The 14653-nt window shown below is 39.8% G+C and overlaps 1 protein-coding gene across 1 annotated transcript; it reads right to left on the reverse strand.

Moving 5' to 3' along the window:
• Positions 1 to 3: 3 nt before the first annotated feature.
• On the reverse strand, positions 4 to 13638 carry LOC134622716 (transmembrane channel-like protein 6). The gene is made up of 20 exons (XM_063468086.1): positions 13238 to 13638; positions 10559 to 10689; positions 10228 to 10389; positions 8418 to 8573; positions 8209 to 8317; positions 7861 to 7945; positions 5496 to 5753; positions 4553 to 4752; positions 4328 to 4472; positions 4043 to 4198; positions 3505 to 3683; positions 3319 to 3409; positions 3117 to 3214; positions 2879 to 2974; positions 2709 to 2784; positions 2049 to 2182; positions 1181 to 1357; positions 925 to 1003; positions 713 to 799; positions 4 to 611 (listed from the first exon to the last, which is right to left on the reverse strand). The coding sequence occupies exons 1-20, from the start codon at positions 13291 to 13293 to the stop codon at positions 597 to 599; spliced, it is 2490 nt and encodes an 829-aa protein (XP_063324156.1). The 5' UTR covers positions 13294 to 13638; the 3' UTR covers positions 4 to 596.
• Positions 13639 to 14653: the final 1015 nt, after the last annotated feature.

The following is a 14653-nucleotide window of genomic DNA, read 5'->3' on the forward strand; positions in this document are numbered from 1 at the left end:
AAATGTGACAAAAAGATAATTTACTTACAAAATAGAACACTGGCAGTTATCACCCAAGAAAAAAAAATAACATCATTTACAACATAAACAGTCACACCAACAAGTAATAAATCCACCTACAGCATACATACTAACACACAGTAGAATATTTTTCCAGTAATAGTAAACTTTTGTTCACATTTTCTATAAAAAGTGCTTCTAAAAAAAAGGAAGGGCTAAAGATTTCTTGTTATGCTGCCCGTTTTATTACAAAGATTTACCTGTTTTATCCGCTTGTTTAGCTCCTCAGACTGTTCTCTTCTGTTCTTTTCCTCTCATATCCCACCACTGTGAGGCTGCCTTTTCTTAAACTCTTTTATCAGTTTGTGCATCTTTAAAGTAAACCAGCAACATCACAAATAACATTCACGTAGATAAATAAACAGTCCCTTTTCCTTCTAACTACACACACTTCAACAATCTACGTTTGGCAAAATGAAACATCTACTGCTGCATAGTGATTTTGAGTTCCTGGTTAGTATTCCAGTTTTATCCACACAGGTTTAAAATTTCTGTGCTTGGTGGACTGAGGTTTGTCTTCTGGAGAATCAGCTGCCTCAACATGTAGAGTCCTACAAAAAGAAAGGAAATAACATGGAAGGTAAGAAAAAGGTTGGATGTGCAGTCTGGTGTTGTAGCATTAGAAATGTTGGTGGTTATAAAGGTGACTGACTTGGCTTTTAAGACGTTTTCCAGCATCTTGTTTCTGCTTGTGGATGGACTGCAGCCGATTGATCAAGAACTTTTTATCTTCTCCCTCCTGAAGACACGCAGGAAAAAAGAAAAAGTACAAATACATTTCAGTGTATAACATCCTAGCACTGTGGTAAACTCTGACCGAAAAAAAACCCAAGATCTGTATTTAAACACTAGGTGGTGCCTTACATTTTGTATCTGATCCTGGAGTAAACTGATGATCTTCCTTTGACCGTCCACCACCTGACTATGGAAGTAGATCACTATCCTGATCAACAGAAAATCACAAAACAATCAAGTGTTTAAAAAGATAACACTGCTATCAGTGATATAGACCGTGTGTGTGTGTGTGTGTGTGTGTGTGTGTGTGTGTGTGTGTGTGTGTGTGTGTGTGTGTGTGTGTGTGTGTGTGTGTGTGTGTGTGTGTGTGTGTGTGTGTGCTCACAGAAAGATGCCTGCTCCCACAAACAGGAAAAAGGGGTTTTCCACAAAATATGTGTGAGCCTTGGACAGCACGGACAGGCTGGGATTATCTTTTTCCAGTATTTCCATCCAGTGTTTTCCCGCCTTAAACATTGTCTCAAGCTTACGAAACGGACCACACGATGTAGACGGTGTGATGCTGAAGACACAGAAACAACAGATGTGTGAATGCCTCGAGTATTCGTGCAGGCCGGAAAACAAAAGACAAATCAAGTTCTGTTTCTTATTGTTAGAAACAGTTTTTTGAAACTAACCTAGCCATGAATTTATAACCCTTCATTAAGGCTGAGCTCACGCAAGTGTTTGTATCTATTATTCATCTTTAGGGATACAGTCACATTACAGGGACCTGCCTCCCTCTTAGTGTCAAAAACATGATCTCCTCAAGGCTACCACTTAAATTCCAAGGTTTCCATTGAGGTTTCCAGCTGTTGGACTGAGAACAGTATCAGTTCTGGGTTACTCTCAGAGCTGCAGAACCAATCTGTTCTTCAAAATCAAACCCATTCGCTCTTTGAAGAACAGTTTGACTTGTCGAGTGTTAACAATTACATAACCCCTCTTTCACAATGAGTGTAGTAATCAGTAGAACCAATGATAAACACAAAAAAAAGCTACTGTTTGCTTAATAAAGTGCTTCGCAGATTGTGCTGTGCTGCAGGTTGTTTTTTTAAGGATTATTCTGCATTTGTGATTTCACTGGAATAGATAAGTGACCTGGTTTCATTCATGCAGCATTAATGTTGATGCGAACATGCCGGAGTTGCAGATGTAGTAGCTAGAGAAAAGGAGGGGGTTAAATCGTCTTTGAGCTGCCTGTGTGCAAGTACCTCCACATGGTATATGTGACACACACGGAGGCGCCGAGGAGGGAGGGGATGCAAAGGAGAGTGATGAAGATGGTTGTCATCTGGCTGGCTCTGTATGGCTTCCTGGGGGCCTGACAGTTCATCATCACACTGCTCTGTGGAATAAAGAAATAACAAGAGCTGGGGTCAGAGGTCAATGCCTTCATAAGAACCGTCAGAGGTTCAGGAGAAAGGTTGACAGTGAAGATGTGGCCCACTGAGCTCAGTTCCTGGTATTATGTAGAAGATTACAGTCCTGTGCTACAGGATATTTATGTTATTTCTTGTAATGTTGAGGTCTGTAACATGCTTGTTTTGTTCCTCTGTATGACACACCTGCAAAACAGCAGGAGTTTTGGCGAGACAGTAATATTTCACTTCCCCAAACGCCACACTGCAAGTATTTTGAGACACTGGCAGGATGCTGCTTTTTCACCTTTGATGGTTAAGAGTCAGGCCTAACTATTACCCTTCTGTTATAAGTTCCTTTTTGTTTTGTTTGGTTCTTTGTCAAACCACCACCCTGTACCTCTAATTAGCTCTCACTAACTCTTTTGCAACAACAAACAAAAAACAGTTCCACCTTGAGCAAGTGCTTTCTGATTTTCTTTTTGAATGTCAGTGTCTCTTTTGTGCATTTACCATCTTTATGTAGAAGACCAGAAATAGTTTGAGAATCTGCACCGCGGGCAGGAGTGGACTGAAGAGAACTCCCAACCTGAAGAAACACAAACATAATTCTCATCCATCAGAATGAAGAGCTTGTCGCAGCAGGGCCACTTCACTGTGTGCATATCTAAAGAGATTTGTACCAGGCTAACGTCTGTCCATAGATGAGATCCAGAACGTTCCTGGCGATATCAAACACTGGTTTCCTCTTCCTTTTCAGCACCTTTTCAGAAAACAACCTGCCAAAGGCCAGAGGAGACATGAGATGAGTTGATGTAATAAAAGAACGACACTAAAAGTACATAAAGAGATAAAAGTTTAATTACATTTAATGAGAGAAAAAAAAGACAAACCAAGAAAGAACTTGTTGAAGTGACCCACCTCCAAAGTAACTCGCCAAACAGCGTGTCCAGTAGAGTGAAGATGAAGTCCATGAGCAGGAAGCGATAAAGCTCCTGACCCACAAAATTCTCCCAGCACTGAGATAACAGACATAGTCAAAACAAACTTGTGATTAGAAACCCTTTATTCACATAGTTGTCTACTCTGCTAGCTTCAAAGTGTAATTTCTTGTTTATGTTACCGTCAGGCCAATGCTTTCGTATTCAGGAGCCACCCGACCCAGCCAGTGGAAGCAGAGAACTCCAAGCATGCTCGTCTTCAACATCAAATTCCTAGAAAACACAGAGAGAGACTGTTAACAACCGAATCCATCAGTTCTGTACTCTAACCTCTGACATTACTCAACCACATAATGCTCTGCTCGTACCGGCCAATGGCGACATATGCAAAAACAGAGGGTGACTCATAGATCTCCATCCAGGCGACGAGGTTGAACAGGGCAGGTAACAGCAGGTTAATGAGAGAAACCACCGTAGGCAGAGACAACAATTTGGCCTCTTTCATCAAAGGGTTCACGTCAAGATTACGATAGTTTTGCTGCAGGTCCTAAGCAGGAAGAAACAAGGCGTGGATAAGCTGTTCAGTTACATTACTGGAAAATATTGGTTTGATTGTGCAATATTTTTAGTCGATACATATCATGACTGACTTGTTCAGTCATCAAATTGTAAGAAAAGTGGGAAATATAAGATGTATAAATAGATTAAATTCATTTTAGAAGCAGCAGGAGATATTTAGATGTTACTGTGATGCTGAAACTGTGCACCTAGTCACTAATCTGTGTGATATACAGGAAGTACAGTATTGCAAATGAAACATCCCATGTTAACAAGCTCCCTGCTTAAAGAGCGATATGGAACAAAGACTTTATGACAAACTGGGGAGGACAATCCATCCAGCCTCACCTTGTGGATAAACTCAGAGAAGTAGTAAACGCCAGCCATACAGCCAGTGGTGCTTGCTATGCAGATTGTCCATGCCACTCCATGAACCATCAGCCTACAGAACCTTTTGCAGAAAGTGCTCTTGGTGTGCTTTTGAGTCAGCTCTGCCAGCAGCTCCTGGTGAGGGGGGAGGAGAAGGGTGGTGTGAGGGAGAGATACAGACCACAATGAATGTTTCAGGTCAGCACATTCCTGCCAGTCTGTGTCTACAATGTGAACGAGCATTGTGTTTGTTTGCATGCTTACCTTGAGCTGTGTGCAGATATTTTCAGACATGATTTGAATAGACTTCTTCTTGATGACTTTAAAATCCCAGGAGCTGAAGGTCTTCATAGTCAAGATACTATTAGATTTGTTGATTCTGAAGCTCCGACCAAATGTTTTCGACATGCTGTTGGGAGATGGCGTGTAAACAACAACAAAGCAAGACTGATGTGGATACAGTTGTACGAGGTCTGTTTTTATCTGTACCTGTATACAAGGATGATGCATGTGATGAAGAATGCCATTCCAATGGTGAAAAAGTATGCGAGAGGCATGTTGTAGGAGAACTGCTGTGAGTCACTTGTCAATGTGGAGGCATTTTGTCCTCCCCCTTCATCCCTGGAGCGCCTAGGCAGTGTGTAGTTAGTGTAGTATCCATAGTACATAACGGTATGTGAGAAAGAGCCCTGAGACAAACACAAGAACAGAAACTTCTTTAGCTGTACTTTACAAGCAAGTACAGGCAAATATAAATAAACAAACACGGTGAAAGGTTAACAAATTGCATTGCTTCAACTTGGGAACAGGAACTGCCTGGAAAAATAATTTGTCGTCTTTGTCCTTATTATTACTACACTTCCTGTAAATAAGGGAACATATCAAATTCTTAAATGTTATTTGTTACGCTCATTTCCAAACCAAACAGCTAAAACTTGTACTCTTTCTTTTTATAGTTCAGTGCAAAATGATCCTTATTTATCTTATACTAGGCCTTGGTGCAACTCCTCAGTTGATCCATTCATCCATTCGCTTCCGCTGATCCTTTTCAGGGTCATGGAGGGTGCTGGAGCCTATCCCAGCTGTCTTAGGGCGAGAGGCAGGCTACACCCTGGACAGGTCGCCAGTCTGTCGCAGGGCTAACACATAGACAGAGACAACCATTCGCGCTCACATTCACACCTATGGGCAATTTAGTGTTTCCAATTAACCTATCCCCACTAACTGCATGTCTTTGGACTGTGGGAGGAAGCCGGGGCGAACCCACGCAAACACGGGGAGAACATGCAAACTCCGCACAGAAAGGCCTGGCCTGATAGTTGAATTGAACTCATTGACCAACTTGGACATCTGCTAAGACTTTGGCCATCTTTTGTATGAGAACTTCAAACAGTGAGTGACGCTGTAGCAGTCATCGCAGCAGACAGCTTACCGCTCCAGTGAGGAGCTCCAGTCCAGAGAATGACCTCGTCTCTGTAGCCTCGTCTGGAGGATGCACAGCCTGAGGCAGCACCAGGAACGCACCCGTAACCAGGAACAGGAAGACATTAAAAAAGAGTAGGGTCTTGAGAAAGAGAAAGTACGAGAGGACTCCAGTCCCGAAACGCCCGCTCACTCTCTTGAGCAGCGTATGCCACGGCTGGAGAGAGTGCAGGAAGGACAACCAGCTGTACCAGCTCTTTCTTGCAGCCTGGAAGGAGACAGTTTAAAAAAGTCAGGTGGAAAAAATAAATAAATCACTGTAGCAACACAAGACAAACTAGACATGTGTTTGTGGTTTTCTGAGACGCTGTGACTCATATAGAAAGTCATAAATGCTTGGGCAACAGAGCAATCACACTGGTAGGAACACCTACAGAAAATAACCACCCCAGCTGCAACATGAAAGTCAAATGTTCCGTTTTCATGTGACACATTTACTGATTACAATACAATAGCATGTCACACCCTTAGAGCACCTTGAATAAATGTTTAATATTAAATAATGTTTTATAGGATCTTAAAAGGATGAATTGTGAAGTTTTGATGGAGACAGATCTTGCAATTGTTACATATAAAACCATGAAGACAGGTCGAAAGCCCCCCCCCAGCTGACAATTAAAGCTAAGTTAACAACCTGTCCCTTACTACCATATAATGAATGAGCACTCTTACACATTGTAGCTATCATGCTACAGTTACTACATAGCTAAAGTTTAGGAGGCTTGTGTCGCGACTCAAATGCTTCTTTGGTTCAGGTAGGGTTTACATTTTGTCAGTACCTTGGAATTTCTGTAGAAATGTTTTGCAAAGTAACAAGCTGCACATTGCACAATATCACACATATACCCCACACTCCTCTACACCTCAGGACCTTGGGTACATTTATCCACAGTGCATTTTATGAGTTTCACTTATGTTTCCATGTTATCACACCTCAGTGACCCCGACAAGAATAACCCAGCTGAAACTTAAAAAAACAGAGGAAGGAATGCAGAGACGCAGATATGCTCATATATGATTTTATGCTTTGAAATGTGGTTTGAGCAGAACTTAAATTTTTAATCTTGCACTAGCCAAGTACTGACAATTTACACAATCAATCACATATGGGAGATAAACATGACATGTGTTTGCTGACTAGCCCCTGAGCCTTGTGGGCTTCTTTCTTGCCAAGCATGTGGATTGCTCGTGTATTTGAATTTCAAATTCTTAGTAAATATATTTAAGCTTAAGTTTTTCTTTAGGCATTTCCCGTTGTTTAAAAATTTAGATTTTTGATTTCTTTATTGTTCTGGTATATTGTGAGTCTTAGTTGTGGTATTTTTGAGTCTTTGGTTTATGTGTTTAGTTTAGAAATATTCCACTGTTGGGTTTTAGTTTTGTGTTACTTTGTGTTGTGGTTCAGGCTGATTATTATCAGTAGCCGTGGTCTATTCAGAGTGTTTTTGTTGTGACTTCCTTTGTCTTAGTTCCATGTTCATGCTTCAGTCTGTCTGTCTTCTTCTGATAAGTGTTAGTATTCATGTCTGTGTTAGTTTCATGTTTTGTTTTCAGTTTTATTTTGAATTTTATTCTGTGCTTCCTCTCTGCCATCAGATGCGAACTTTGTTCTTATTTTGGACTTGCTATCAGGAATGTTCATATCAGTGAAGGAACAGTACCTTATGAACACAAACACAGAAATCCAAGTACATGACAAAGAGGTTATACTCCAGAAACTGATTATTGATAAGACGCAGCAGGAGAACAAGATGCAACTGAAAACAATGATGGGAGCACAATGTGCAAACTGTGCACTTTGGGTCGTCATCTCTACAATTCTCAGCAGTGTGTAGGACAAACTTATCCCTCACAGCAAGATATTATTTGTCACATTTTCTCACACACACAAACACACACTTCAACTAAAGGTATAAAACGATATCTACTAATATATACATATACACATTTACACATTAACACCTACTATCGTGTTAGTTTTTGCTTTGTTTCTCCCCATCTCTGAGTTTCCGTTTTTTCTATTTTTATGTCGTCTCTTTAACACTTTACTACCAGACAGTCTCTTCACACCTACCCTGTAACATAAATACTGATTGTATTTGTTTTATACAAGTAGTGACACTTTTTCCCTCTCAAAATAAAAAAAAAAGAGACATAAACGAGTTAGAGTTTTGAACTCAGTGTGGGCAAGCGGTTTTTTCCCCCTCACTATTAGAAATGCAAACATAGAAACACAACTATAACAGTTTCTAGTTTCCTTGTATCTGTTAAGGAATTTAAAAATCACAGAAACAGAAATACAAAGGATAACTTACAATGATGATGTAGTATTTGAGTTGACTGCAACAGGAAAGCCTCTTGTTGGAAAGTATCCGTTTTTCCTTTTGCATTACTAAATTCCTGTATACAAAAAACAAAGGATCATTTTCAGTGACATGATGTGAAAGAGTATTTACAGACCAGTAAATATAAACTTTGTAAATACTCTAATGATATCAAAGATTGTAGATCTTTACATTTATTTGCAGTGTTTAAAATCCAGTATACAGTGTGAATAAAATGTGCAGCTAATGTCAGAAAGAGTACAACTAAACAGGCAGTCAGTTTATGTGGCTGCAAACATAAATAAAACACAAAAGAAGCGATGACTACGAGCAACATGCCTGATTTCTTTCTTCTCAGCGACACTCAGAGGCATTCCTCGAAGCATCCTCACCCGGTCGCTCACAGGCAGGTTCTGCAGGTTGTTCACCAGACGTTCCCTCTTACTCACTATAATAAACACAAGCGACATCATTTATATTACATCATTCTAATGCAGTATAATTTAATCAGAGTAAACAGTGCACATCACTTGTCTGACAGCCTCCACCTTCTGCATCTGTAGTGTCCCCCTCCATGCCGTAGCTTCGTATGGACGGTCTAGAGGAGGGAGAGAAGTCCCGGATGGATGGTCTGGTCTGCCGGCGTCTCCTAAGCTTCAAGGTCTTGTTGCAGTACTGAGAGATGATGGCTCCCCTGTTGCGGCCTGCAGAAATGGGATCAACAACAAATATTTCCTCGAAGGAGTTTCATGCAACCTGAGAGCTCTTCCAACTTCTTGTTTCACCCAAACAAGAAGTTGGGTGAAAGAAGAAGTACATTAAGAAGCACCGTTTGATGCAGATAAACTGCTAAAGCTTTAAATCTTGCAGACTTCTTGTAAACTTTGTGGCAAGCTAACAGGAGCCACCTCGTCTCTTTCTAGCAGCTACTTCCCTGCAGCCTGTGTGGTAAATCTAAAGGGAGACAAAGCATTTACTACACTACATTTAATTTATAGCTGTAGCTACTCTTTATATAAAATATAAATATAAATAAATTATGTTACATTCTTAGAGATTAAGCTAGCAGGTTTAGAAAAAAATACTTTTTTGGGTGGCTTGGGGTGTATTAAAAGTCTGATATATAGTCTGAGTCTATATACTAATCTCCCAGTTGTGTTTCACATGCTTAAAATATTGCACCACGTTGCAAAGAAATAAAGCAATCTTCATTGCCACCCTGTTTCTCCTGAACTGCCACAGACAGGAAGGTGATAAACGAAACGTTTCCTGCTAAAACACATCAACATCATGTTAAGTCAAGCAGTAACACCATGTTAACACCTGCTACACCAGTACCTCATTTTACTGGTCAGCACTGCCCTGTCCACTACAATAGTATACTGAGCATTTATTTAGCAAGTTACTTTAGAATATGATAGAATATACCATACTGAATTCATTAAGTTACTTTCTACGGCCACCTAATTATTTTACACTCAGCATAACATTGAATTACATTTACATTTATTTATTTTAACTTCTTTTTTAAAATCATATTTTATTTCTTAAGCTATTCCAACAAACCAACAAACAAACAAACAAACAGGCAAAAAACAAAAACAAAAAAAACCCCAAAAAACAGGCTTTGTTAATGTTTCGGCCATTGAAAAACGTTTGGGAAGATGATCTTATCCATTTTTTTTTTTTTATTTAAATATTTTTTAATTAAAAAAAAAAAGAAAAAAGGATAAGATATCTTTAAAAGCACTTTGAACAAGCCCAACTTTCAGACAGTATTTTGTGTTCCAGGTCTGTATATTTCTCAGAAACTACGGCGAACATGCTTCTAGAACACTTTACATTAAGCATTTTGACTGGATTTCAACATAAACCAAACTGTGGTAACAATTCTCATTTCTCATTCTGTGGTAACTGTTTGAGAAGTCTGATATTTTGTAATAATGTAAAAACAAAAGGAAAACAGCATATAGACTGTGTGAGGCTGTTTGTGATTTAAGTTAGTTGTAAGAAACATTTTTAAAGTGTAAAAGAAACGTGAAAATGTTCTGACTTAGAGCTCTGCAGCTGTTACATAGTTTTAAATCTGACTAAGCCAACACACTATTAGTGATTAGTGCTGGATGGATTGCACTGCATGCCAGAGATGATTCAAGTGAACAGTCACCACACTGAATCAGCATGTGTCAGAAATCCTAGAGATGAGTGTCAAAATTATATTAAAACACATGTTGGACACACACAAAGTAATCCAGATGAGTGTGTGCGCATAATGTTTTAAAACAAACTGATTTTTTTATTTTATTTCTATGTATAATCGTCTCCTCATGATTAATAGTTGCTTGTTGCAGGACTCACCAATGGTGCGACTGGGCATGGAGGACAGGATTTTCAAGGTGTCCGAGGACCAGCCTTCACCTTGGATGGGGTCCATTTCTCTTTCACCGCCATCGCATTCCAAATCACTTGCCCCCTGCCTCCTTCTATGCTCATGTTCAGGGCCACACAATGGCATATTGTCTGAGGATAGAAAAACAAATAGACAGAAAATTAAGCCTTTGCAATTCAACGCAGCATTGAAAGGTGTTACAAGTGGTGAAGACATTTTAGGCATGAAGAAAGAGAATATATATTTTTTATAGAAATGAAAAATAAGAGTTCATCACATGCAAACAGTCTCTCTTTTCACCTCGACTCTCCTCATCCAAATCACTCTGCAGCTGCTGCAGCTCCAAGGCACTGGATGCTGCTCCATTGTCACTGTGTTCTGCAATTAGCTGCTGAAATGAATCGTGAACACCTTCCTCGTCTGCCGGGCTCCTGAAAGAGAGATGCACAGGCTTGAGGACCGATAAAAAAGGAAATAGGGTGGTACAGACTAGGCTAGATTCAAAGTGCTCTGAGGGCCAGTGACCACTGAGTAACCTACAGATAAAACACTTTCTGACTTAGTCATCAGTGGCCCCGGTGGGAGTGGGAGGCTGCGAGCCTCTTCCTGCACCACCTATATCACATTTGGGCAAAACAAACAAACAAAAAAGCGCAATACACAGTCCAGTGTAAAAGTCTCAAGTCATCTCTCATTTTTGCTTCCAAGGAGCCAAAGTTTGTTTTTTGTTTTTTTAAGTTGTCTTGTGTAATAGTTCTCCATGCTTTCTGAAGGTCTTTCAAAAATGCCAAAAATTACCTACAAAGTAATTCCCAAAGAGCTACAAGCCAGAAACTTTGCATAGATTTGCATAGTTTGCAGTGTGTCACTAACTTTCAGGAAAATGGAAAATTACAGGACAAAAGAAGTGCCAGGAATTTACAAAAAAACAAACAAACAAAAAAGACCTGCCACGGGACACGATTGTTACATCTGCTTCTTTAACTGTACCATTTACTGTTCAAAACTTCATCAGAAATGATCTCATTGGAAGGGTGTTGAGCTGTTCTTAAGTAAAGGAATCAGGGGATGGTATGCCAGATTACACAGGAACTGAAATGAAAGTCAGTGACAACATGTCTTATGGAGCAATGAATCCAAATTAGACATGTACAGAGGTCAGGAGAGAGGTTCAACAGCGAGTATGAAACACACAGAGGAGGATATGTCGGGCACTAGCAGGGGCGGACTGGGCATCTGTGGAATCTGGAGAATCACAGAACGGCCGGTACTCCAGGAATCCCGGCGGGCCGGCCCACCACTCTCCACGCATGCTTTCAACACCTGTTTTTTTCCCCCCCACTAATCTCTTTCACACTCCAGTACTCTTGGGGGCAGTACTGCACCTCTAAGTTGGATGCCAGTTGCGCTGGCTGTGGCCGCCAGGCAAGGAGAAGAAGAAGTGGAGCAGGAGGAAGAAGTGAAGTAGGAGGCAAAAATGATGGAAAGAAACGATGCAAAACGCGGCTGCAAGTAAAAAAAGGAAAGAAAAGGGTGGGGCTGAGAAGGCAAGAGAAAAAAAAAAAATTGCGAGCATTAGATGCTGAAGCCTCTAAATGTCACAGACTAACCGACATATTTAGCAGCACAGCCAGCAGCAGCCCCTTGCAGCAGGTTCGCAGCAGTGAAGAAGTCAGGCAGACAGCTACACAGCAACATGCCAGCAGTTATGAGGGACAGAAAGATGAGCTGGTTCCACAAGCAGATCCAGGGCAAGTAAGTGTGGAACATAAGAGGAGAAACAGTTCTTTGCTAGGGACGATGTTAGGAAGTGATGTTTAGGTTACAAATTTTTTTATGATTACAGTAGTTAAAACAGTTAAACTTCAACATTTTAGCTGTAAAAGGTCACATGCAGTAGCTAATATTAAGAAATATGTTGTGCTTTTACATAAAAAGGTTGGTAGTGTTACAGTTAATGCTTACAAACTTTGAAGATTTTAAATACAGAAGTTACATTTGTAATGGTTCATTTTCATTTACATGTGGTATTATTTGTGCAGTAAGAGTAATTAATACATAAATTATTAAGCTTATCAAGTAATAAATTCATTTTAAGACAGCATTTGTTGCCGAGTTTCCGCACGCTGATTACTTTGGGCTGGGCCCAGTCAAAGTCCAGGGCTGTTTTTCAGTCCCAGTAAGTCCCTGGGCACTAGTCTGTGTCTGGGGAAACTTTCATACGCAAAATGTTTCATAGATGGTAAAAAAGAAATTTCAGACAAATATGACAATTCATACTCACGAATGTGACCATGTTGTTCATATTTTATCCGTTTCCATTTACTCATGCAGCCATGCATTAAATAATAAAAGTTAATGAGTGCATTACGTTGACTGTATGCCAGACTGACACAAAGTTTAAACATTTTCTAACAAGGTTCTTGGTTTTGGCTTATTGTAAAACCATTTTGACCAAAATGTATTAGTTTTAACATATTTCAGCACCATGTCCTGTTTCTAACTAGTTGCTGTGGGGCTGTGGTTCCTTGCCTTGTATCCCAGTCAGTCAGGCCCTCTTAGAAAAAAAAAAAAAAAGTTGCCTACTCCTGATTTAGATACCGTACGCCTAAGCCAGCTGGAGAGACCGTTTGTCTTTTTAGAAGGACAAACAGCAAGTTCGCTTCCCTTTGACTTCTACACAGGAATTAAAAGAAGCAAGCATGCAAACCAAACAGAAACAAGGACAATAATGTGGAGCTCAGCAGCTTAAAAAAAAAGGAAAGGAAAAAAACAAACAAAAAAAAAAAAAACAGACAAAAACCCCACACCAGAGTACAGTCTGACCTGCCTTCCCATTTAAGCCTTCCCTCCCGCTCTCACAGCCTTCACGTTAAGATAAAAAGAAAAGAAAAAAAATATCGACATAATCAAAATGAAGAGTGTGAAAACAAAACAAGAGTAACATGAAGTGACACAGAGCCCTACAGTCACACTTACTCTAGTCCAGCTTCCATAAGCGGGTGGCTCAGGTCAAAGTTAACATTTCGGGACATTTTCCTTCTCTGCCGACAGTCTCGATGTATCCAGCTGTAATTCTCAGGTTCACACCCGCGCCTGCTCAGACCTGCCTTCTACTTCCACCATGGTGTTTGATCTTCTACCTGGGAGGAGGGGGGGAGGATTAGGAGGTGGGGCGTTAGTGTTAGAGGTAAGGGGGAAGAAAATGCCAGCGCACTTGCTTGGAATTTGATTGCCCTGGTCTTGTTGCTGCTTGCCCTGAAAGGTTTTTAAAGTTACAGGTGTGCTTAAGCGTAAATGTGCATCAAGTGTCACTGCAATGCTGTCAACATTCCCTGGCCTTTACAAAGAGAATAAAGTGACCTGCATGATGCATCAGGGAGACTTGCTGTGAGGAACTGTGTCACTTTGTCTACAATTCTGAGAGCTCCACTGTGGTGCGGTTTATAATAAGGCCTGCGGCCAGAGTCAGATGGCACTGTGTCACCAGTGACATGAATATTTATCAACAGAGACAGGCTAACACATTGTACGATTTTTCTATCAGATCGTGTCATGTGAGAGATTTTGAGGAAGCGCGCTCGATGGCTTGTTTGCCATTTAAATGGAACATCGTTCACTTGATTTTCTACTTTAATTTCTGGGCAATCTAACCTTGGAGCAGCTATAAATTCTGCTCTTTGGACATGATAGCTGACTATAAAAACAAACAAACAAAAAAAACCTAACTGAAAATATCTCCACCTACTTCAAAGTAAAGAGGCACTACACATCTGGGAAGATAAAATGTGATATTAAACTAAAAAATAAAATAAAATAAATTAAAACATTTGGCTTTTGGTAACAGTGACTGACAATTTACAATCTAAATTTGGTCAATAATTAATGATTTTTCCCTCATTCTTATTATAAAGGTAGCTTTCTTTAACAATATCTTTAACAATATTAGGTTTGGAATAGTACAAACTGACATTTAATGCTTAATGTGTCATTTTAGAAGATTTTCTGATCTAATTTGCCAAGAAAGTCCCTGATTAACCCTTCTCTATCCATTATTATAACTTATCTAAATTATATCTAAGCTTTATATATAACACTTACAGAAAATTAAATATAGGGTAATAAAAAAAATAGAAACACCTCTCCACAATGCCTTCATATTTTACATATTTATGGTTGTGGTAGAAAACAAAACAAAACAAAAAAAACTTGTTTTGTTTGCAGCAAACCCATACATGTTGGTGTTTGTTTTGTCAGTTTGTCTCTGGCTCACAGCTGTTTATTACATACTTGTCACTTTTGGAGCATGATCGGTCCTTATTCTTTAATTATTTCCCTCAAATGAGGTCTAGTGGTTTGAGGGATGCTTGCAGTGCACCTATTACTTCTTTCTTG

The sequence above is a fragment of the Pelmatolapia mariae genome, unplaced genomic scaffold (assembly GCF_036321145.2).
Source record: "Pelmatolapia mariae isolate MD_Pm_ZW unplaced genomic scaffold, Pm_UMD_F_2 NODE_ptg000173l+_length_29294_cov_1, whole genome shotgun sequence".
Classification (NCBI taxonomy): Eukaryota; Metazoa; Chordata; class Actinopteri; order Cichliformes; family Cichlidae; genus Pelmatolapia; species Pelmatolapia mariae.

What these genes read in the sequence shown, in the direction of transcription:
- LOC134622716 (XM_063468086.1), bottom strand. Translation starts at nt 13,293, where the DNA reads ATGTCCCGAAATGTTAACTTTGACCTGAGCCACCCGCTTATGGAAGCT. An exon ending in TGCATCATCCTTGTATACAG is followed by an intron (nt 4,473 to 4,552) that starts GTACAGATAAAA and finishes ATCTCCCAACAG; the next exon opens with CATGTCGAAAACATTTGGTC. An exon ending in TGGTCTTCTACATAAAGATG is followed by an intron (nt 2,183 to 2,708) that starts GTAAATGCACAA and finishes TTTATTCCACAG; the next exon opens with AGCAGTGTGATGATGAACTG.